The sequence below is a fragment of the Delphinapterus leucas genome, chromosome 12, assembly GCF_059928025.1.
Source record: "Delphinapterus leucas isolate spDelLeu-1000000601 "Yukka" chromosome 12, BTC_Dleu_Yukka2, whole genome shotgun sequence".
NCBI classification, from domain to species: Eukaryota; Metazoa; Chordata; class Mammalia; order Artiodactyla; family Monodontidae; genus Delphinapterus; species Delphinapterus leucas.
In genome coordinates this window covers 76,259,149-76,281,615 of record NC_143140.1, presented here as the reverse complement: position 1 = coordinate 76,281,615, position 22,467 = coordinate 76,259,149, and the positions used below count along the sequence as shown (strand labels likewise).

The following is a 22,467-nucleotide window of genomic DNA, read 5'->3' as shown; positions in this document are numbered from 1 at the left end:
ATATTTCACAAATAACTTCAGTTGTGTAATATACAAAGAAGTTCTAACATATGTGTTTCAGACGTGCAGTGTATCAAAATGATACACAATGTATCACACCAGTAATCTAATCTTGCAGAAGTGCGGTCCACATTGCCCAGGAAATGTAGGACTGTTCTTTCTTACTAATCTGAAAGTGATCACAAAATTTCAGCTAGTATTCTCTGGGCTTATATAGAAACTTCGTTAATATTTAATAACCAAAGAAGGGTCTAATGTATTACCTAACACAGCTTTTCAATATTGATGAGAAGATTTCACTTCCACACATTTTTTATTTGTTTCTTTTTTTGTTTTATTTTGGTTTTGCTTCTCTGGTTTCAGGGCAGAGTCTCAATAAGAGAAGATGTTAAGCCTACTGGATCCAGTTGGTCACTCACAGTAAAGGGCCTAACAACTTCCCCATGAATTCACTAAAATGCCCGAATTATAGATGTTTCTTGAAAGGATTTTAAATCCTGATAGATTAATGTGAACTTCCTGTCACTATTTATTAGAGTCCTAATGTTTTTAACATTTCTCAGTAGATTATTCAATCTAGAAATCCAAGGACCAATAACCTGAGTTTATACAGAGACTATTATTTGTAGAGTTTCCTTAGAATAACTTATGAAAAGTCAGTAGCCATTGAAAACACAGAAATTAACCTGGATTAAATATTAAAAATACATTTCTGTGTAACTATTCATCATTGTAATAGTAACACATACATTTAAAGAAATATAATAAAAATTATTGTCATAAATGAAAACATATATTATTAATGCCATAAAATTCAAATATGCTTTCTCCCAGAAGTGAAATGTTAAGAGGTGGGCAGTGCACTTGCTCTGCTCACCTGGGCACCCAGGTCATTGTAGAGAACCTTCAGAGAAGTCAGCTGCTCATCCATCCCCTTGGGGTTGTCAGTTTGCTGCTTCTGGACAATGTGCCTTCCTGTTTTGATTACAGTCTCCACTTCAAGCTTGACTTCACTCAAAATTTTATAGAGTTTCTTAAAAATAAAGATGACAAATTTTACATATTAGTGAAAACATGCCAGCTGGAACCATTTCAGAACATGGCTTACAAAGATTGACAGCTAAGAACTAACTATGGAGATCAAAGGGCTTTATCTTTCCCAGATCTGGTTCAAAGGATGAGTAAAATGAAATCAAGGCTGTAATGACTTTTTAAAATCAGATAAGAAAACACACTCACAGAGGTTATACTTGTTTTATTAAAAAAGAAAAAAACTCAAACATGTATCTTAAAGGTTTATGAAAGTACTTGATAATACGAACATATTTCCTACATAAAATGGGAAAATGTTAGGACTAAAACCTGAATGTCTAACACTTTTTAAATTACATTTTTTAAAATCCTAAATGCTATTACAAGAAAAAAGGCAACACTGGCTATTTCTGGCTGTTGGCATTTGGAAGTATTAAGATTCATTTTTTTTCCTACAATTCTCTGAAGTACCAAGTCTACCACAATGAGTACATATTGATTATACAATGAAAAGACATATAAAAACTAAATACATCAAGATGTATATGACCACAGGAAGTCGAAGTTATGTAGGTCAAATTCAGAGCTGCCCTCATCCTTGTTACTTTAAAACTAAAAAGCTGTATTCTGGGCAGGTTCTCTTATCTCTATGCATCATAATCTTGACCTGAAACACCTCATGTGGCACTGTCACATAATAACAGACCATTGGACTAAGTTACACAAAGTCAAGGACAGTGCTTGCTCTGTTGATCTCTATATCTCAGTAAATAAATATTTACATTCATACGTGCACATGCGCACGTATTATATATAAAAATTCATCCTATTTTTTCATTCTTCCACCCATTCAAGCTTTCAATTAATCAAACAACCTTCAGTATGCAACAGACATGTGGAGACTGCAATTCTGAAAAGCACAAAGAACTCTTCCCAGGCTTTTCTTAGCTTAACTTGTGTCATGTTCAGTTTTTTCATGATTCTTCCCAAGCAGAACACTAGTTCTACGATTGAACATGCTTGGCCACATTATTTTTAAATTTCTATGCAATTGAATTTTAAAGTTCAAGACTAAAATAGTAATAAGGCCTTTTAAATAATTTCTTCTTTTACATTCTAGGTTTAAACTTTGATTTAAAATTTTATTTTCCTAGAGAATGATTTTTTATGCTATAATATTCCTGACATCCATTCTAAGTATAATTTCTTCTTTCACACTTTAGGTTTAAACTTTATAAATTAAAATTTAAATTTTTACTTTCCTTGAGAACACATTTGTCGTACATTGCAATATTCCTGACATTCATTCTAAGTATGGTTCTTCTAGCTAACTCAAATCTATCCTTTACAATTTAGCGTATTAGTCACATTCTGCCAAAGCCCTCCCTAACTTCATCCTGTGATTAAGATGTATTTTCTTCTTTGTCTTGTAATCATGTTATATACATGTTTATTCTGGTCTCCTTATCTCATTACACTGTACTAATTGATTTTACTCTCTGCAGGCTATCTCTCTCCTATCTCTTCTAAATTCCTGGGAGGAAAGGAGCACACTTCTAATTTTTTAACCTGTTTTTCATCATTTATTCCTATTCTTAGCACACTTTAGACTGACAATTATTGGACAAACCATGTACATAAGCGCTAAATGAAGCCATATCACTGATGGGAAAACCCACTGGACACATTAACCACCCAATGGCCTCACCATACACTTGTCCAGGTGGGTCTGTATGACATCAGGGTCCACATCCTTCACATCCAGAACATGAAGTTCTGCTTTCACACCATCCAACACACGCTTGCAGTCAAGCATGCGCTGTTCAAAGTTAGCAGGTTTCTGGAAAAGCTGGAACTTTGTGGACACCTCTCGAAGTTTCCTCTGTTTGCAGAAATGAAAATAATAAGCAATTCACATCAGAATGATAATCTTTCTCAGCAGACAATATTAGCATAACACATACTGCTAGAAGGCTGTAAAATAAAGTAACAATAAAAACATTCTTTAAAAAAAAAAAAAAAAAAAAATTCTTTAAAGGAACTTAGTGAGGTTGCCCGATCACCTTGGGGGACTGCACAGCCCAGTGTCCTGAATTACTTGACACTCAGTGTCTCAGTCTGAGATATAAAGAAAGGCTAAGCTAGCCTTGCCGGAATTAAAACTGCATTAATTTTCTTACCTGTTTTTAAAACACAATTCAAGAACCTAGAACTCACAATGCCCTTCATCACAAGGTCAGAGTGAAGGTCAGTCTGCATCCCCCGTTGAGGGGCTAAGCGGTACTGCATCCCATGCACTCAGCCTGCCCAGTGTACCAGCCATACCAGTATGGATGGAGGCTCTGCGTCAAGGGAAAAACCTATACAAAGCAAACATCTAAATCTAGATTGCTCTCTCTTCTCAACTCAACTAGAAAACTCGGATCCAATAGTTTCCAGTGCACCTTCAACACATCACTCCCATCCAACTCTTTACATCACAGAGAAGACCAAAGGCATCCAAGTCGTCAGCTCTTTCTCATTTTCTTTTTATGCCCAACAGGCTGAAAAGTAAAAGGAAGCTGCCCTCCCCCTTCACCTGCAGCACATCCATCTGACTTCCTCCTCTGGCAGTCCAGCCTTCTGGGGAGGTTGGAGGCTGAGAACGTGTGTTTCTTCTCAGCTCCTCTAGGGTTAGCTCGTGGGCTGAGATCTCCGCTTGGATTTTCTACAAAGAGATTAGAAAAGGGAGAGAATGTCTGTTTTTTTTTTAAGTTTCATAGAGTCATACAACAGATAAGAATATATTGACCCCTATCCATGCTTTAATAAGTGTGCGTATAATAATTATATGGGCCACCTGTATCGTAGGACTGCTGTGTGCTGTGCACAAAGGTCTTTGTATTTGTCACTTCAAATGTTCGCCACTTATTTATAAAGAGGGAATTTCCCCAGTTTCATAGCTAAGAAAATTATAATTTTTAAATGGTGATCATTTGCCATTATCTCACATAAAAACCCTAAGAACCCCCAAATCCACATGCTGCCCTGTAAGTAAGGCCGGCCTTTCTCACTGACTCTCGGTTGGGATGGCAGAAGGAGCTGGTGCCCTTGCAGGTGAGGAGACGATTACATATGCTCTCTTTACGACCTTATTGCCCTCACATCCATGGCAATACCTGGGCTTCCTGAGGAACTTGGAAGGCATCTATCCTGTCGGTCAAGTACGTTGTGAGCTGCTTGTCCAACTCCCCTAAGCTCTCCTGCAAGACCTGAAGCATGTGGTCAGTTTCACGCAGGACCTGGAGCTGCTTTTCCAAAGAAATCTGCTTGCTCTCTGCCTACAGGCAGAAAAATTTACCCATTAGTCGCTCAGCACAAATATAAACAGCTGAATATAAGTAAACCCTTATGTTCTAACCACCAAGAAAAGGAACATACTATAAGAGCACTACTTTAAGACCTTGTCCTGCATTATAAATAAATAATAATTAGCAATGATAACAGTGAAAAGGTCCTTCTAGTATCTTATGCATCTTGCAGGAAATTACTAATTTTTACTTCTTTCTATATAAAATGACAAAATACAAAAATGCCCTTAAGGGCACTATTTTAAGTGAAATAAGGGAGAAGGACAAATGCTGTATGACCTCACTTATATGTGGAATCTAAAAAAATCACAAAAACAAAATGTTATATTACATATAACATATAATATAATGTTATATTTCAATAAAAAGGGAAAAATGTAAAGATTTCCTATGTACCATATTAAAATAAAGGAGAGAATAAAAATATGCCATTTATTACAAATTTAGGGTATTTTTAGGACTCAGCAATAAACCTATAAACAAGAATATAAAATACAACAGAAGCACCTATGAGTAGAGTGAACATGGAAATCTCTTTTTGCAAAGTTTAAAGAAGTTCCACAGATGTGCATAGTGTTGAGCCACTATTTATTGAACTTTTGGGTTAAGTTTGATGCTATTCATGATCTAAACATCAATAGTTATTTTTTAATATGTGTTCGAAAGCTTCTAATATCCACCCAACTCTCCTATAAAAGCAATCTCCTTTCTCTACTTACTGATATGGACATGCGTGTTGTAATACATTCTGAGTATGTATCTAAGGGACTATGGTATTTTATAATAGCAGCTTATATCAAATTCTGATGGCTCTAATATTTACTAGGATAATATGAGTCATTATGCTTATATACACCTATAATATGTTCCTTAAAGGAAATTAAATAGCTCATAAGTAGAAACAATCTCAAAGACAAATTTTTAAATCATCGAGTTCTGCCTGCATTATAATATAAGTGTAAGGTCTGCTCTTCCCCACCTAGTATTTCAATGCCCTCAACACCCCTGTTGGTTACCAACTTTCCCCCTCGGTATAAGTTCCTGAGGTCCGCTCCATATCATAAACATCTAATCGACACTCACGCATGGCCCGGTTCTTACCAGGTGACTCAGCTCTTCGTATCGACTGTTGAACACCTCCAGTTTCTCACTGATGATATCATCGAGGATCCCTCCATCGATCAGAGTCTGGCCAAGTTCCCGAATCTGGGTGCGATTGTCCGCTGGATGTCGCAAAACAGATTCTAGAGACTGAACAGGGACAGGGGCAAAAAATAATGCATTTATCAAGGCAAAGTGAATCAAGGATTCTAAAAATGTTCGTTTTATTTAAAACCAGTAATTCCATTTTCTAGAAATCTACTTAAGGAACAAGATAAAAAATGATTAATTCAGGAACTTCCCTGGTGGCGCAGTGGTTAAGAATCCGCCTGCCAATGCAGGGGACACGGGTTCGAGACCTGGTCCAGGAAGATCCCACATACCGCAGAGCAACTAAGCCTGTGTGCCACAACTACTGAGCCCTCGTGCCACAACTACTGAAGCCCGCGTGCCCAGAGCCCATGCTCCGCAACAAGAGAAGCCACCACAATGAGAAGCCCACGCACTGCAACGAAGAGTAGCTCTACTCGCTGCAACTAGAGAAAGCCCACACACAGCAATGAAGACCCAATGTGGCCAATAAATAAATAAATAAAATAAAATAAATTTATTTTAAAAAAAGATTATTTCACAAAAATGCCCCTCATGGTATTAATAAACACATAAAATTGAGAACTCAGCATGAATGATGATATATGACAATTCCATAAAAATAATTTCAATAATTATTAATTACATGGGGAAATGTTCATGGTATGATACGAAGTTTAAAAGCAAAAAACAATACTATATAAATAAAAGAATTTCAAACTGTTATTTATTATATTACTAAAAAGTTTCTATAGCATATATAAAATTCAAGGCACTGTTTTATATATACACTTTATATATACATAAATTTAATCATATGGCTACATATTATTCCCATATTACAGATAGGAAAACTGAAGCTCAGAGAAGGTAAGTAATTTGCCAACACACACACAGTAAAAAGAAGAGCTAAGATTCTAACTTGGCTCCAAAGACTTGGTGATTCCAAAGCCTTTGATCCAGTTACTATAAAGTACTACCTCCCAGCATATATACATAAAAATAGTAATTCGGAAGAAGTACACTAAAATGTTTTAAAGTGTTATCTTACACTTTATACTTTTCTCCATTTTCCATATTTCTAGAATGCACATGTATTAACTCTCATGTTAGGAAAGTATGTGTTTTTAAAATAATCTTTCAAAACATTTTTTAATACTCTGAATCTCTCACTCTGCTATTTTATTTGAGAAATGACATCTTTTCTCCAGAAGAGCATCTGGCTCCTAGAATTTAGGTACCACATTTGACTTATTTCTGACCTTTAATCCAGTCATCTACTTAATTACTATATCCTATTCTTACAGGTTTTTTTTGGTTTGTTTGTTTGTTTTGTTTGTTTGTTTGTCTGTTTTGCAGTACGCGAGACTCTCACTGTTGTGGCTTCTCCCATTGTAAGGTCCGTTGGCCCGGGTGAAAGGAGGCCCGGGGGGTAAGAGAAAACGACCAGTATGAGGTAGGAGAGGCATCTGGGAATCAACAAGAGACTCTAACTTCCTGCCCAGAAAACAATGGGGCTGACAGGAAGGGAAAATGGGCTTACGCCCCACAACAGACCAACCAACACCTGGCCCTGCTGTATCCTCACCAAATAAGGAATTACCCTGTATAGCAAACCACCCCCTCCCCTTGCAAGCCGCCTTCTGCTTTTACCCCAATAAAAATCCCCCTCATCCAGTACTGGACGCGACTTCTCTGGCCCCTTTCTCTCGGACCAGTGAACCTCGCCCGGGAGCGCTCCCTAATAAAGCTCACTTGAAGCTTTCCTTTGTTTCACGGTGCCATTTGTTAAGATCCGACCTCACACCCATTGCGGAGCACAGGCTCCAGACACGCAGGCTCAGCGGCCATGGCTCACGGGCCCAGCCGCTCCGCGGCATGTGGGATCTTCCAGGACCGGGACACGAACCCATGTCCCCTGCATCAGCAGGCGGACTCTCAACCACTGCGCCACCAGGGAAGCCCTATTCTTACAGTTTTAAAAGCACAGCTACCATCTTCCTCTTCTTTTTTTTTTTTAAGAAAATCTATTCTTTTCACACTTTAATCCACTTAAGAAACAGTTGTTATTAAGTTATCATGTGCCACAGGCTGTGCTGGGGAACAACAAAAAATTCAGGCACATTTCTTGGCCTCAAGGAACTCAAGTTCAGGCTTGGGGACAGAATCCCAGGCCTCCAACACTGCCTTCTCCAGCCTGTCCTCCAATTTCCACATCTGGAGACAACAGAATAGAAGCCACTGTAAACACAGTCCTTGCCGTGTCTAATGAGCAAAAGTAACTTTATGAAGAAACAAGAGAGCATTGTCCTAATAACATAAGGCAGAGTTTTATCCAGGGACTGGTAAAAACAATCTGGAAAATCACTAGAGCGCTTTATGAAGTCTAAAATGTACTAATTAGCAAACCACCTCATAAGGCTGAGTTTAGTGGGTCACCAATAACCCAAATATACATGATGTTATAAATACTTCAGGCAATGGAAGAAAACACAAGTTACGCTGAAAACTACCAACGAAGTGAAAGTATTTGCTGGCATAAGGCATTATGTTCCTTGTTTGAATACTCATTCAGCCTCATTGCAACAAAAAGAACCACCCAGAACACGGGCTCCCACCTCCAGGGCTTCACTGACAGCATCTGTCTTCTCAGGCAGGACCTCTGTGCTCTTCATCCGCTCTTCCAAAGTGTTTAGCCAGGTAGTCTCAAGATCCAAATACTGAAGCAGTTCAATCCAACAAGACCATACCTCCTAAACAGGCAGGGAAAAGTTAGACAAGATAAGAAGCCATTTAGAGACACAATGCATCTCTACTGCTGCACATTCTGTCTAGTCAAGAATAATTTCGTTTAGATACAAGTATAAATGGGCTTTTAGAAACTGATGAGGCTGGTATTTCAAATAAGTGAAATAAAATCGAATTCTTCGATTAACTGTATTAGACCAACTGGAGGGAGGTAGGAGGCTGCTTCACTTAGATAAATTCCAAGGCTCTGTTTAAATGCCAAAAATAAAACTATATAATTAGTAGAAGAAACCAGGAGGGAAACATTATTAGTTTGTTTTTAAATAGAATGGTCAAAAAAATACACAGACTCGCAACACTTTTTAACAGCTATATACGAAATTGGTTCCCTGGGTCCACCCTATTCCAACTCGGAGCTAATGGGTGTAACCATTTGATGTAGACGCTTTCCAACTTTTTTCTAAATTCATATGAACACGTCTATATACGAACAGAGCAACTTTTTACCCAAATTGGAATTTTACTATAATTGCTGCATTATTTGTAGTCACTTATTTCTCATTCCTGTGGGGAGTTGGGGGGCTGGGGTATGATTCATCCTCCAATTCCTAGGAGCAAAATTACGGGAGAAACAATCCCCATGGGAGGAGCCTATTTGACAGATAAATTTAGAAGACAGAGTTCAGCATGGAGCCTACTGGGTTGGTCCTCTTTCAGATCCACTGACTCAGAGGACACATTCTAGTAGCACACACCCCATATGAGGAATACTTACCAGGTCAGGGGTCAGCAATTTTTTCTATAAAAGGCCAGATAGTAAATATTTTAGGTTTTACAGGCCACATCTGGTCTCTGTCACAGATTCTTCTTTATTTTTTCTGTGTGTGTGTGTGTGTGTGTGTGTGTGTGTGTGTGTGTTGCTTTGTTTTTAACAACTCTTTAAAAATTAAAAATATACAAACAATTTTTAGCTCCTGGGCCATACAGAAACAGGCCACAAAACAGATTTGACCCACAGGCTGTAATTTGCCGACCCCTGGCTAAGACTAAAAGGGAAAAGAGGTGTCTGGTCCCCCAAATTTCTATAGGCAGAAAGCAGGCTGAGAAATCTACTCAGCTGCAAGCAGAGCTCTATTTCTTATGGGAAGGAAGGGATGGCTTACAGAGACGCTCTCACAAGAAGCAGGGCTGGCCCCTAATCAAGCAACAGTCCCTGGCCCGAGAGTAGGAGCCCTGACTACACGTGTCTGGCTAGATTTCAGAACTACTAGCATTAGATTTCAGAGTCACTAATGCCAGTGCCTGCTCTTTTTACCTTCCACTGCCCCAACTTTTTTGAATGGGAGTGTCCACTGAGGTTTTCCTGTACCTATCTCACCACTGTGTTGGGTATATGAGGTTCAGATAACTTATCTTTTTAGTGCCCAGGTCACCAGATGGAGAGGTGTCACACCCACACACCTGCACCTGAAGAAAACTGTTCCAAGGAACCACATTTGCATTTGCACCTGATGTAGATTGCATGATACTGGATTTTGAGCTTGATGCTGTACTGAATAAGACCTTAGGAGTCCCTGGGAGAGTGTAAGAGTATTTTGCATGTGGAAGGACTGTAACTAACTTATGACCAGAGAGTGAACTATGCTGGATTAACAATAGCCACAAATTTATTACAGCTACTCCCGTGAAGTCGTGAAATTGTCTTCTCCTCCCCTGAATGTGGGCTGACCTTGTAACTTGCTTAGAGCAAAAGAAGGCTACAGAGATGATGCTGTGTCAAAGTGCAGACCTAGCCTTTAAGAGAACTGGCAGCTTCTGCTTTCTCCCTCTTAAAAGCCAGCTGCCATGCTGTAGAGAAGCCATAAACCTGAGAGGCCACATGGAAGGGGACCTGGTGGATGAGAGTGGACCTGAGTGGAATATCCATAAACCACACAGAACAGAAGAGCCATACAGCTAAGCCAAATCAACCCATAGAATCATGAAAAATAATAAATGGTTGTTTTTGTAAGCCATTACATTTTGGCAAGGTTTGTTACACAGCAACTAATAACTGAAACGTAAGTGTATATATTAAAAATATACAAACATGTTTGGGAAGATTATACATCACTTTCCAGATAATGATTACTTTAAGAGAGGGATCAAGAGATGGTATGAGATGGGGGAAAAGGGAATGGGTTCTGTAATGCCAATTAATTTTATTTGAAAAAAGAAGATCTGGAAAAATATGGCAAAATGTAACATTAGTTATAGCTGAGGGATATGTATATGGGTGTTAGTAATATCATCTGTACTCTTCTATAAGTTTTAAATATTTCATGATTTAAAACATTTTAAAGGAATCTAGAAATAATCAAGGTAATAAAGTTGGACTTTTTGGAAGAAAGGCATCCTTACTCTAATTTAGAAATTTGGGCTGTTTCTACCCAAGATCTCTTGGTAATCCCTCACATAATTTTTAAAATGCTTCCATTGTGAAATCTTTTTTCTTCTTATCACTTCCCCTTTCAAAGGCATCAAGGTGTCATATTTTCTCTTTTATCTACTTTGTTTTCTTACACTTTTCCTTTTCTTCTCTCAAACTAATTCCAAAATAATTCTAAAAGTAATTCTGCAAGCAATACTAAAACCTTGAAATATTTCATTCCTCATTCTCAAACTGTCACCTCTGGGTCATAAAGACAGTGTGAAGAAATGACACAGAATTCATGGCGGTCTCTTGTTAGCTTGGGATAACCTGGGGACTCCATTATTTAAACATATTGTTAAGTAGTTACTTTGGCTAATAATAGATAGGAAAATAAACAAACCAAAAAAAAGCAAAATCATGGGTGATTAAGGCAGAGAAGAAAACATGGACAAGATTGTAGTAGGATTCAATTCCAGGATCATCTACTGGGACTTAAGATTAGCCATACATAATGTTACATATTATTTTCACAGAATGTTAAATTCGCAAATGAGTAACCTCAGGTGTTTTAAGTTAGGCAATATCTTAATATTAAAGAATGAGGCTTTGTTGACTTGTAGCTTTCTTATTAACTAATCCAAATTACACTTATTTTATAGATTCAGAACAAATGAGTAATGAGTGAATTTAGTTTAAATACTGCAGTTGTGATTACCATTTTAGGATTCATCACAATGCCATCATTTGTTTTAGGTTGAACTGAATTTAAATTGCTATCAACTGAAGGGCTTCTTAAGTCTTTTCAATAAGATGTGACAAATGTCACACTAATATAAAAGCAAACAATCAAAAACTTAATTTTATTTTAAAAAAAACTCATAGAATCATCTACATCTTAAATCCTATGGCCAGGGTAGGGGAAATGGTCCAGCAAAATACCAGCAAGTTCAAGTTAGTCTTTCTTTCACTCTAAATAAAACCTATAATTTTAGACACCGCTCTAAAACAGAAACCTCAATTCATCTCTGTGCACTAACCAGGCAAAAAAAAAAGGAGATACTCACAGTATGTGTCTTAGAATTTTAGGACTGGAACAGACTCTACAGATCATCTGTAATATAAAAACCTTGAAAACCTTGATTTCACGCGTAATAAATGTCTAAAGCTAAGAAACTACTTTTCCAAGAAACTTCCACTAACTGAAGGCAGATCTTGCTCTCCAGTTTTCTTTTCTCTGTTTCATTTTCATCAACCTATTACCTAAATTATTATCTAATAATTACTACTACTGTTATTATTATTATCTCAATCATGAAAAAACTACTTTTCTTTTATGAGCTAGTATTTGAAAAGAAAAATGGAGGTTTTTTCCCAAGATATGGAAGCAGCCAGTACATTACAGAATGTGAACCTCAGAAATGCATCAGTGAAAAAACACCATACCTCCAGCGTGTGGCACTTTCCGCGAATTCTATTACAGAGAAGTTGGTAATTCTCCAGCACAACATTCAGCTCAGACGTCAATTCCTGGCCACCAGAGGGCACTTTTGCAGCTAATAACTTGATGTTGTCCTTCAGAATCTTCACTCTCACCTCCTTCTGCAACACATCCTCTTTCGCCCTCTGTTCCAAGACAGAATGAACTTGAAAACTGGCTCCCTGTCTCAGGAACCAATTTCTTTCTTTTTCAAAAAATAACTGAGCCAAAATTAAAACATCCAGATGATTCTAACTACCTAATCTGAACATTATGAGGTAATCCCTACGGAGAGTGCTTGCGAAATAAGAATGCTAACTACAAAATTTCACTCATTATATATCCCAATGTACACAGTCCCCATGCAGACATTTTCATTTAATAACAGCACTGTTAACACCTAAGTTATCCCAAATTATGTTTACTGACAGGAAGTACTTTCAAAGTCTGGGTCCATAATAAGAATTAAGTGAATTAATTTTAATTGATCACTGGAAGTCGAGCAAAAATGGAAGTGCACCATGGTAGAAGTATTCTTTAAAAATAATATAAACATATTTTCTTCTGATAATTAACAGCATTTCAAAGATGACAAAGTTATACTGGGAAGATCTGATCTAAAAGTAGCTTCCTGCCTGACTCTCCTTCCGTGCTTGATGAAGTCTCATACTCAGGAAAATCAACCTCAAACAGCCTTTCACTTTCTCTTGTAGCTTTCTTTACTACTTAATGGTTTTAAATGTCTCTAGGTTGGGATAAAATAATTAAGTGTAGTGGTTTTCTTAAAATCCTAATGGTTGTTTGGCAGAATAAAAATAAAATGTTGCCCAATCAAGAGTTTTAATCTCATTTTTCTTAATTCTCATTCCTAGTGACCTTAAAAAAAACCAAGAACAACAACAAAAAAACCCCACAGAACTACAATGTCAATAGTGCAAATAAGATGGTTCTTAACATGGTAGGCTACATTTAAAATACCTTATATACTGAATATTTTTAAAGTTTCAAGGAAAGCTACACTAAAAAAAAGTGTTTCTGTGAAAATACTACAATAAAAGTCCTTTTTATTTACTTTGACTCATAACACAATAATGTATTGGTGAAAAACAATCCTTTTAAAAAATATCTGCACAGATGTTTGCTTTTGTTATACTTGTAGGCAAGTTGCAACTCTTATTTTTTTAAAAGTAGCTTTTAAGACACTATCTCCTTCGGCTTTGACACTGAAGGACGCTTGAAGCAGTGTTGGAAAAGTGGGAATGATGTCCAGTTCTTTTATTACATAAAAAAAGAGAGCGTGCAAGACTACTGACACAGAAATATAAGTTTACAGGAAATACATCCTGTGGACCCAACTGATATTAAATCCCTTGACGACATTAAAAATGCTCCTCTCACCTGCTCCAACAAAATTTTGGTATTCATGTGTGCCCCATGTATTAGCTGGAAGAATACAGCTGGTGAAATAAAGATAAACCCCAACTGGGAAGTCTCTCTTGTTCTTTACAAAAAATAATTCTTCCTGAAAACTTCTGGAAATAGACAGTGGTGATGGTTGCACAACATTGTGAATATAACTGATGCCACAAAATGTTTGAGTCATTCACTGTGGCTCACCAAGGTCCTAATGTAAGACATTTTCGCAGGGGCCCTCAAGACTCAACTCATGGGCCAAGTTAGCACGTGGACTCTCAGCTTCCTAGCCCTACTAAAATCATGGCAGCTGACCCTCCTTTTTTTGTTGTTGTTTTTTTTGTAACTTGAAATCTTACTGTGAAAGATTATATGTACATTATCAGGCCTTACAGCTAGGTAGATGACTGACTGACTGATTGACTTTAAAGGGAGGAGGGGAGATAGAAAGCCTCTTGACCCTGACTGTCCAGCCTCACCTTCATTTCCTCCACAGCACTCCCAAGTTCTTCTGGTGACTTGTATTCAAAATCCCTCTCCAGGTAGTCTTCTTCTGCTTGGGTCATCCATTCCTGCATCTCTGCCAAGTCTTTTTTCAGGTTCACCACTTTTTCCCGACTTTCAGACAACCTATTTTTTTGAATAGTAATCTAGGAAGGAAAAGCCATTCACTCGAATAAACAAATCCTGATACGTTAAATGTCAGCTTCTAGTTTCTAATATCAAAAGACACAGTAATAACTTTCCACAAAGAGTCTTAAGGTTTAAAATTCAGATGAAACTCTGTATACATTTTGTGCTGATGCTGTGGAATATAAGCAATAATGAAAACAATAATTATAACTGGGATTCGGTATCACATTTTGGACATTAATCTGGAAATACCTATTATAATTTTGAAAATGCATAACTGTTGACAGAGTAATACTCAACTGAAGGACTCTAACCTACATCCATAAAAGCATATATTTCAAGGAAATCTACTATAACCTTATTTATGGGAAAAAAAAACCTTGAAGCAACCAAAATGTCCATTTTTTCCTTTTCAACAGGATTCCCCATTAAGACTGCACTTTTTAAAAGCAGAGAAGAGTAGATTGCTATCAAAGATGTTGATACAACACTGCTTTACAAAATTTTGGTTTTGATAATCTACTGTACTTGTATATTCCACACAGATACAAAAAAGTTACATTAGAAAATAGGTATTTGTCTGAATCTGGTTCAATAGCTTTTTTAACTATTTTAAGAAGCCTAAAAATATCTTTCAGAAAGATCCCTCTAACCACACACTGACTTCTGTGGGAGAAGATATCATACCACACAGATCATCCAGGTCTCACTTCAGTATTCAACCTCCCACTCAAATGAAATCTCACAGTAGTGGTCACCCTGCCAGGGCTTGCTTGGCTGTGACACTGATGGTGACAAAAGGGCAGTTCAGGAATAGGATGGCTCTCTCGAGAGTAAGGGGGAATACTTAGTGGCCCTCCTGTTTCACTCTCCAAACAGGATCACAGTCATAAAAATAGACAGGCACTAAATAGGAGCTTGGGTTTCACTGCCCCACATGGCACTCAGAGAGTCTACTGCCAGCAATACATACAGCCCTGCTTCCCAGGTCTTGTTGATCTAGTGGACTTTTAAAAAAAATACAGATTTCAGGGCCCCACTTCCCCAAAGTTCTTTTTACTAGTAGTTTCCAAACACTAGTCAGTTATATAATATTCATGGATCCACAGAGAAGTGAGAAGAATAAAGACACTGTAGCAAACTTTTCAAAAAAAGAAAAGCTGAAAATTATCATTAATTATCTGAGATTATATACTTTCTACATTTTGGCATTAAGATGTTTTTCCTTTCATGATATCATGCATATAATAGACTGTTTTATTTGTTGATTTTATATATCTATCCTTTCTTAGAAAAATAAAAATTTGGCAACACTACGTTTGTCCAAAATTTCTTCAACCTTTTACTACTCAATGATATACAATAGTCTAGAACTGCTTTAGATAATTACATAGCAGGTGGCTGCCTCCTTGCTGAAGACACTTAAAAATTCCCCATGTATTTATTCCCATACTTTGAAACAATAATAATCCAAAATTAATTCTATGTTGTCATATGTGTATGTATGTATATATATAGATAAACAGATACACAGATCTAAATATCTACATGTACCTAAGCATCTATCTACCCATCTAGTTATTGTCTTTCTTGCTCTTCACTGTCACTTCCAAACCAGTTTCCTTATTTACTTCCTAAAAAAACCCCAGCTCCTTCAAGCACATGTCATCAAATTATAGCACACTTAAAGGAGTTTGAATTTGGCTAGAATATAAGATGACATTATGAAAGTATTTTCTTAAGTGTGACAATGATACTGCAGTTTTGTAGAAGATTGTCCTCATTCATGGAAGAAGCAAGCTGAAGTATTTAGGAGTGAAATGTCATAATATTTTCGACTTCCTATCTAAACTACATATATAACAAAAAAATGGTATGCGTGTGTGTGCCTGTGTGTGTATGTATGTATGTAAAGAGAGAAGGAGGAGAGAGAGAAAAGGCAAATGTGGCAAAACATTAACAACTGGCAAATTTAGGAATGGCTTATGGCCGTTCTCTCAACCATTATTTCAACTTTTCTTTAAATTTGAACTTTTTCAAAATAAGGAATTTGGGGGGAAACAAAATAAAATACTCGGGGATGCAAATATAAAATTTTCGTGTATCAACATTAAACAAAAAACATTGTATTAAGAGATATGTGCTATCTACACAACTGTCTGTGGGGTATTCCTGCATTTCACATTTTCTCCTCTTGTTTTTTACCCCTTTCTCACTCACTTTAGCTGTATGCAACCTCAGTATTACTTCACTAACAAAACAGAAGCAATCAGAAGACAACTACGTCATATTCCCACTGTACACATAGTTGCCTTCCCTTCATTACCACAGAGGGACTACCTAATAGCAATTCTTTCACTTAGAGGGTGGACCTCATCCCCTCTTGCCTAATCACAGACTTTGCTTCAGCAATTATCTTCTCTCAATCTGTTCTGCATCATTTTCTCTTTCTAAGTGAAGTCCTTTTCGGCATGCAAACTTCCAGTAATACCCCTTAGTTTTAAAAATTACAAAAACAGCTCTTTGGATCCCCACGTCCCTTCCAGCACCTACCCCATTTCTCGGCTCCCTTGAATAGAGAAATTCTCAAAGTTGGTTACACTTGCCCCAGTACTTCATTTGCTTTTCTCTCCTCAACATTCTCCAATGTGACTTTCTTTCCCACCACTCCACTGGAACCACTTTTCTCAAAGCCCATAAAAGCGATCATCTTGTCAAGTCTAAAGCTTGCTTTCCGGTTCTGATGAGTCTCAGCAGTCCTCAGCATTGAGCACTGTGAAAAGCTCTCTCCACTTGGCCACTGGGGCCTCACACTCTCCTGGCATTTCCCCTCTGGCTGACCTTTCCTTCTTAGCAGCCTTGGCCAGCGGTAAGTGCTAGAGACCCCATTTGCATGTCTCGTAATCTTGAATTTAATCCTTCCAGTATGGAAAGCATCACTTCACCTGCTCCCACAAAAGCTTCTCCTTGAGACTTCACCATTTCAGTAAATAGCACCACAATTCACACAAAGTGGAAGCTTTGCAAAAGTCCTGAGCTGTCATTAACTATTCACTTTTCCTCATATCACATATCTAATCCATTACTAGACTCCCAGCTCCACTTTCAAAATATAGTGCAACCCAACACTTCTCATGACTTCCACCACTATCTCCCTAGTCCAAGGGGCCATCCTCTCTCTCCAAGGCTGCAATAACCTTTAAGTATTCTCCCCATTTTTATTCTTGCTTTCCCAGAGCAAATTATCCACATGGAAGCCAGGGTGATCTTAAAAGATCTATCATGTATCAATTCCTTGCTCAAATCACTCTGCCTTCTATGGAAAATCATACTTGAAATAAAAGTCAAAATCTATGCTTCAAAGGCCATATACAGTCCATCTCTACCTACCTTCTGACCTTGAATCTTCCCATTCTCCAACCTGCTAACTCCTTCCTTCATTCTATTCCAGCTACAACAACTTTCTTGTTCTTTATTGAATATGTCAAGCTCATTCCCACCCAGGGGCCAAAGGTACAAGAGCACCCTCCCTTCATTAAAAAAAACATGACCCAATTCTGGCCCCAGCCTGCCACCCATGCTGTAGTTACTCTAGACCACAGTTTTTCAAACTGGATGGGCTATAACATCAGTTTACTCTGTCAAGAGAAGCCACTATCTACCTCTTGAAAACCACAGGCAGTGAAGTTTAAAAACTCACCTCTTTGCTACATTTCTCCAGTTGTGTTTGGTAGTCAGCTAGTTTTGTTTGCATCCAGGTTTTGATTCCAGCAACTGGAGAGCTTCGAAGGTTAGCTTCTATTTCTTTCATGTCTTTCAGAGATGATTCAATTGTTTCTATTTCATTAACAAATGCCTGAAAACATAACATAAGCCCTTGTTGGGTTCATGCCTATATAAGTAGATGCCATTATTACAGTCTGTCTGCCTGTATCCCTGCAAATATTTTAAGAACAGACTGCTTGGGAGTCAGGGCTTTTAACTACTTAAGAAATATTGCCTTAAGAAATTCATTTCACCTGGATGTTTCATATAGCCATCTGCCAAATTAGATTGGAAATACTTGACTCTCAGCAGGGAATAGTACTTTTAATTAATTTAGAGAAGCCTAATGATTTCAACAAATATAAAATGCAAGAAGTATACTGGCAAACTTCATTTGTAAAATATGTTTTTCTTAAAGCCTCAACATGTGGCACAATAAGAGTGATATACAACTGGTAATTATGACACTAAGATTGTCACCGTACATAAAACAGCAGCTACTGGGCTTCCCTGGTGGCGCAGTGGTTGAGAGTCCGCCTGCCGATGCAGGAGACATGGGTTTGTGCCCCGGTCTGGGAAGATCCCACATGCCGCGGAGCGGCTGGGCCCGTGAGCCATGGCCGCTGAGCCTGCGTGTCCGGAGCCTGTGCTCCGCAATAGGAGAGGCCACAACAGTGAGAGGCCCACACACCGCAAAAGAAAAAAAAACAGCAGCTACTAATGAACTAAAATTGCTCTTATGTTCTACACCTAAAATTTAATCTGAAAAAGAACAGATACATGTATATGTATAACTGAATCGCTTTGATGTACACCTGAAACTAACACAATATTGTTAATCAACTATGCTCCAATATGAAATAAAAATTTTTTTAAATTCTATAACCATGGCCAAAAACAGAAATATGAAAAGTCAGTCATTTGTTGACTAGCTATAAAGTCAAAAAAAGGTTTATTATGAAAGATATTTTATCTAGGTTTATTGTCATGTCATATTCTTACAATTTTAATAAGAGCAGCAAATAATAAATAAGAAGAAGAAAATGTTATTTAATACAGCAGGTTCCCTAGATCAGCAGAACTCACAGAGCACTCGTCAAGCTGTCTTTGTAGCCCTTCGGCATCTCCTTGGACAGCCTGCTCTTTCATTAAGAAGTCTTTCACACCATCCATCCACTTCTCAATGACTTTTGAATCAGCCTAAATCAAACACAATAACAAAGGGGGATATTACTCAGTGGCATTCAACCTACTACATCTCAAGATCTGTTACTACTGGGAAAAAGGCAACTTTTCAAAACTCTGATAGCATCATTTTCATTTATTTTATTTCTTTCTTTTTTAAACTTCCAACATTGAAAATAATTATTTTCTTCATTGTTGCCTAAAATCCTCATGAGATGATATCTTCGTGATCATTCTAAAAATTTCAAAACACTCTCCAGTGAACAAAGTTATTTTGCTTAACGTGAGCAATATCTATGATTAAAAATTCAAATTAAAGGTAAAAAATGCTTTTCTGGGTATAATCAGCTTAACAATCTTTCATTTTCATATAATTAGAACAATTCTCTCCTTAAGTTGGCTACTCAAAGCAGGAGTAAATAAACAGCACAGTGGAGGGAAGACAATAGATTTTTCTTAGTTCTGCGGTTCGATGCCTTGTTATCTAAGAACCCAGTATGGTCCACCACCCAGCTCCATTCTTTCATTCAACATTTACTAAGCACCCACTGTAATCCAGTTACTGTGCGTGGTACTGGGGGGAATGAGAAAGGGAACGTTTTGCAGAAAGAATGAGACTTCAGACAGGTAGTAACACTGGAACTGGACCTTGAAGAATGCAAGTAATTAGGTCCAACTTGAGCTCCAAAACTAGAGTAAAGTGATGGTCATTTCTTTCCAAGGTCCCCCATCCATCACTGGTTAGTCTGATTTGTTATTCTCCCTTGCATTGAGCTGAATTTGTTTCCTTGCACTTTCCTCAATTATTTGCTTCTCATTCCTCCCTAGGAATGGAAATAAATTAACTATCTTATTCAAAAATAACCTCAGATTGGAAGGCAGCCACTGTCTTCCCTTAGTCTTTTAGTGATTAAGCACTCCCAATTCTTTCCATGATGCTCTAGTACATGATACCCAGATACTGCAATCAACACTGTGATCAACATGCTCTGAAAATTACCTCGACTTTTTAATGTACTTAAAATATGCCACCAAGAACCAAGTACTCTCATCCTTAAAATGTTGCAATGAATGACGAAGATGGAACCTAACTGGTATTTCACATATCGATATTACATTCAGAAAATGCCATCTAAATTTTTTTCAGTTTTATTTTTCTTATTGTAGAGTTGGGTTTTGTTTCCTTCATTTTTTTAAATTTGTTTAGATATATATTATTCATAATATTATGGTTAGCTAAAACTCCAAAATTCACACAACCACCTCAAAAGTACATTTTCCCTATCCCATATTGTTTAACTGACTTCTGTAATAAATTCAGAACTTGATATTTATAAATATTAAATTTTGCCTTGTTATGTTAACGATACTAGTTAACACTACAATAAAAAGCCAACAGAATGATTTGAATTTTTAGTCTCTCCACTTTCTTATCAGCTGTGCCTCCCAGCTTTCTCTTATCTGCAAATCTGACAGTGAGCTATCCTTTTTCTGTTGGGTTTTTTTGGGTTGGGTTTTGGGTTTTTTTCCAGATGAAAAATAAGGCCAATTACAGTGCCTATCTGAGCATTCCCCCATGAGGACACCATCTCATTCATTAACCAACAAACTTTCAGCTTGGTTTTCAAAACATGGGAATCAACATAATTCTAGCATCTAAGTAGCTTTCCACTTCCTTCTGATAAGGTTGTAAGAGATTTTTTCAAATACTTTGCTGATATCAAGATTTACCCAAAATGATAGTTTGTCAGCATTATTTGAACTAAATGAGCACACATGAAATGTGAGACTATGAATCTGTATTATCTAATAATCTAGTAACCCTCCTCCAAAAAATAAATAAAAGCAAGCAGTACTTAGGAAATGAGTTCGGACAAGGCTTATGAGTGGTATCCATGCTGACTCCTGGTGACCACCACATTCTTTCCTAAGCACATATAAGATCTCTGGTTGATCATTCATTTACAGCTTTGCCAGGAACTGACATCAAGCTTACTTCAGGTCTTTAGCTTCTAGAAAATAATGTTCCCCCTTATTTAGGACATTCACCCATCTCCATTTTTTTCTAGTAATTTCCTCACAAGTTGCATAATTGGATCATGGGTAAAATCCCACGCTACTCAGGATGTAGACTTAGGCATCTGAAGGACTGCGTCGTTTTTCCATCTAACTCATAATTCAGGCTCTAATGCACCCTCAATAATGACCATTCTCCACTTTCTAATTTGCAGGGTCATTCTCTGATGAACATGGGAAGCAAAAAGTGCTTATATAGCTGGGCCTTTCTGTCAACTCTTTTCATGTTATACCACCCTGTGCAAGCACTTCCTCGTTCCCCTCCTCCCAAGCAAGCTTTGAAAGCCCTTTCAGTCACACTGTGCACTTTCCCCAAGCTTCCTTTCCCTCTGCTCTTCAGCTTGTCTGTCACTATTCTCACACACCCACACTACTCTTATATATTTTCAACTGGTGACATATCTCTTCTTCTGGGTTTGCTCCAGCATTCTCAGATCTTATCCTAGAAGACTGCTTAGGAAGACATGATCAGGGCAGAGTGGAGTGGGGTGTGTTAAAGATAAAAGTGCAAAAACAGAGAAAGTACGAATGTATCTGTAGAGTTCATAAAGGGCCTTTTAAACTGTCCATTTAACTTGTTACCACTTCTTGCACTGTTAATCTCCAGCCTGAACTTTTTAAGAATGCAAGGCAGCATTACTGCCGTGTAACTGGGCAATTCATTAAATCTAGTTTGGAATAAGGAAAATTGATAGTCTCCTGGGCCAAGAATTTTTGAACTTTATATGGAAGCATTATATTCCAGGAAGGTTTTAACCACAATCAGCCTTAACTGAAGCAAGCAGCCTCAGTGATCCCCATCATTGGCATAGGAGAGGAAATTTTATGGCATCAACCCCCTTCCTCCCTCCTTCAGACACATACAGACCCTTGTGAGCACACACAATTCACACACACCTGCCCCTCCTCTTACAGTGAAACATGAGAAGAAAGAAAGAGGGAAGCAACAGACACAGACAAGCCACATAGACCAACTGATCATCTCAATAGGAACAAAGGGAACAGAGAGGAATCTGAAAAGTGTTTTCATGACTAAAAATCCTGCAGGTAATCCTGACCACACTGAGTTCTAAGACAGGCAGTGTGCTCCATGAAAAGAAAGACCAAGGTCTGAATACGTAGTCCAGCACCTTACCAGCCATGAGGGCTTGAGAAACTAATTTCTCAATTTCTCTTCAGGGAGC

The 22,467-nt window shown here is 37.7% G+C and overlaps 1 protein-coding gene across 11 annotated transcripts in view; it reads right to left on the bottom strand.

Annotated features, from left to right (window-relative positions):
* Positions 1-22,467, bottom strand: part of UTRN (utrophin) — a 508,091-nt gene that overhangs the window by 313,205 nt on the left and 172,419 nt on the right. For all 11 annotated transcript variants that reach the window (XM_089922090.1, XM_089922091.1, XM_089922085.1 and 8 more), the window contains 10 exons: positions 19,109-19,222; positions 17,958-18,113; positions 14,104-14,274; positions 12,178-12,357; positions 8,192-8,326; positions 5,484-5,633; positions 4,191-4,352; positions 3,611-3,739; positions 2,741-2,914; positions 878-1,033 (listed from right to left, as the gene is read on the bottom strand). In XM_089922090.1, coding sequence (XP_089778216.1) covers positions 878-1,033; positions 2,741-2,914; positions 3,611-3,739; positions 4,191-4,352; positions 5,484-5,633; positions 8,192-8,326; positions 12,178-12,357; positions 14,104-14,274; positions 17,958-18,113; positions 19,109-19,222 — 1,527 coding nt within the window. The remainder of the gene's footprint in view (positions 1-877; positions 1,034-2,740; positions 2,915-3,610; positions 3,740-4,190; positions 4,353-5,483; positions 5,634-8,191; positions 8,327-12,177; positions 12,358-14,103; positions 14,275-17,957; positions 18,114-19,108; positions 19,223-22,467) is intronic.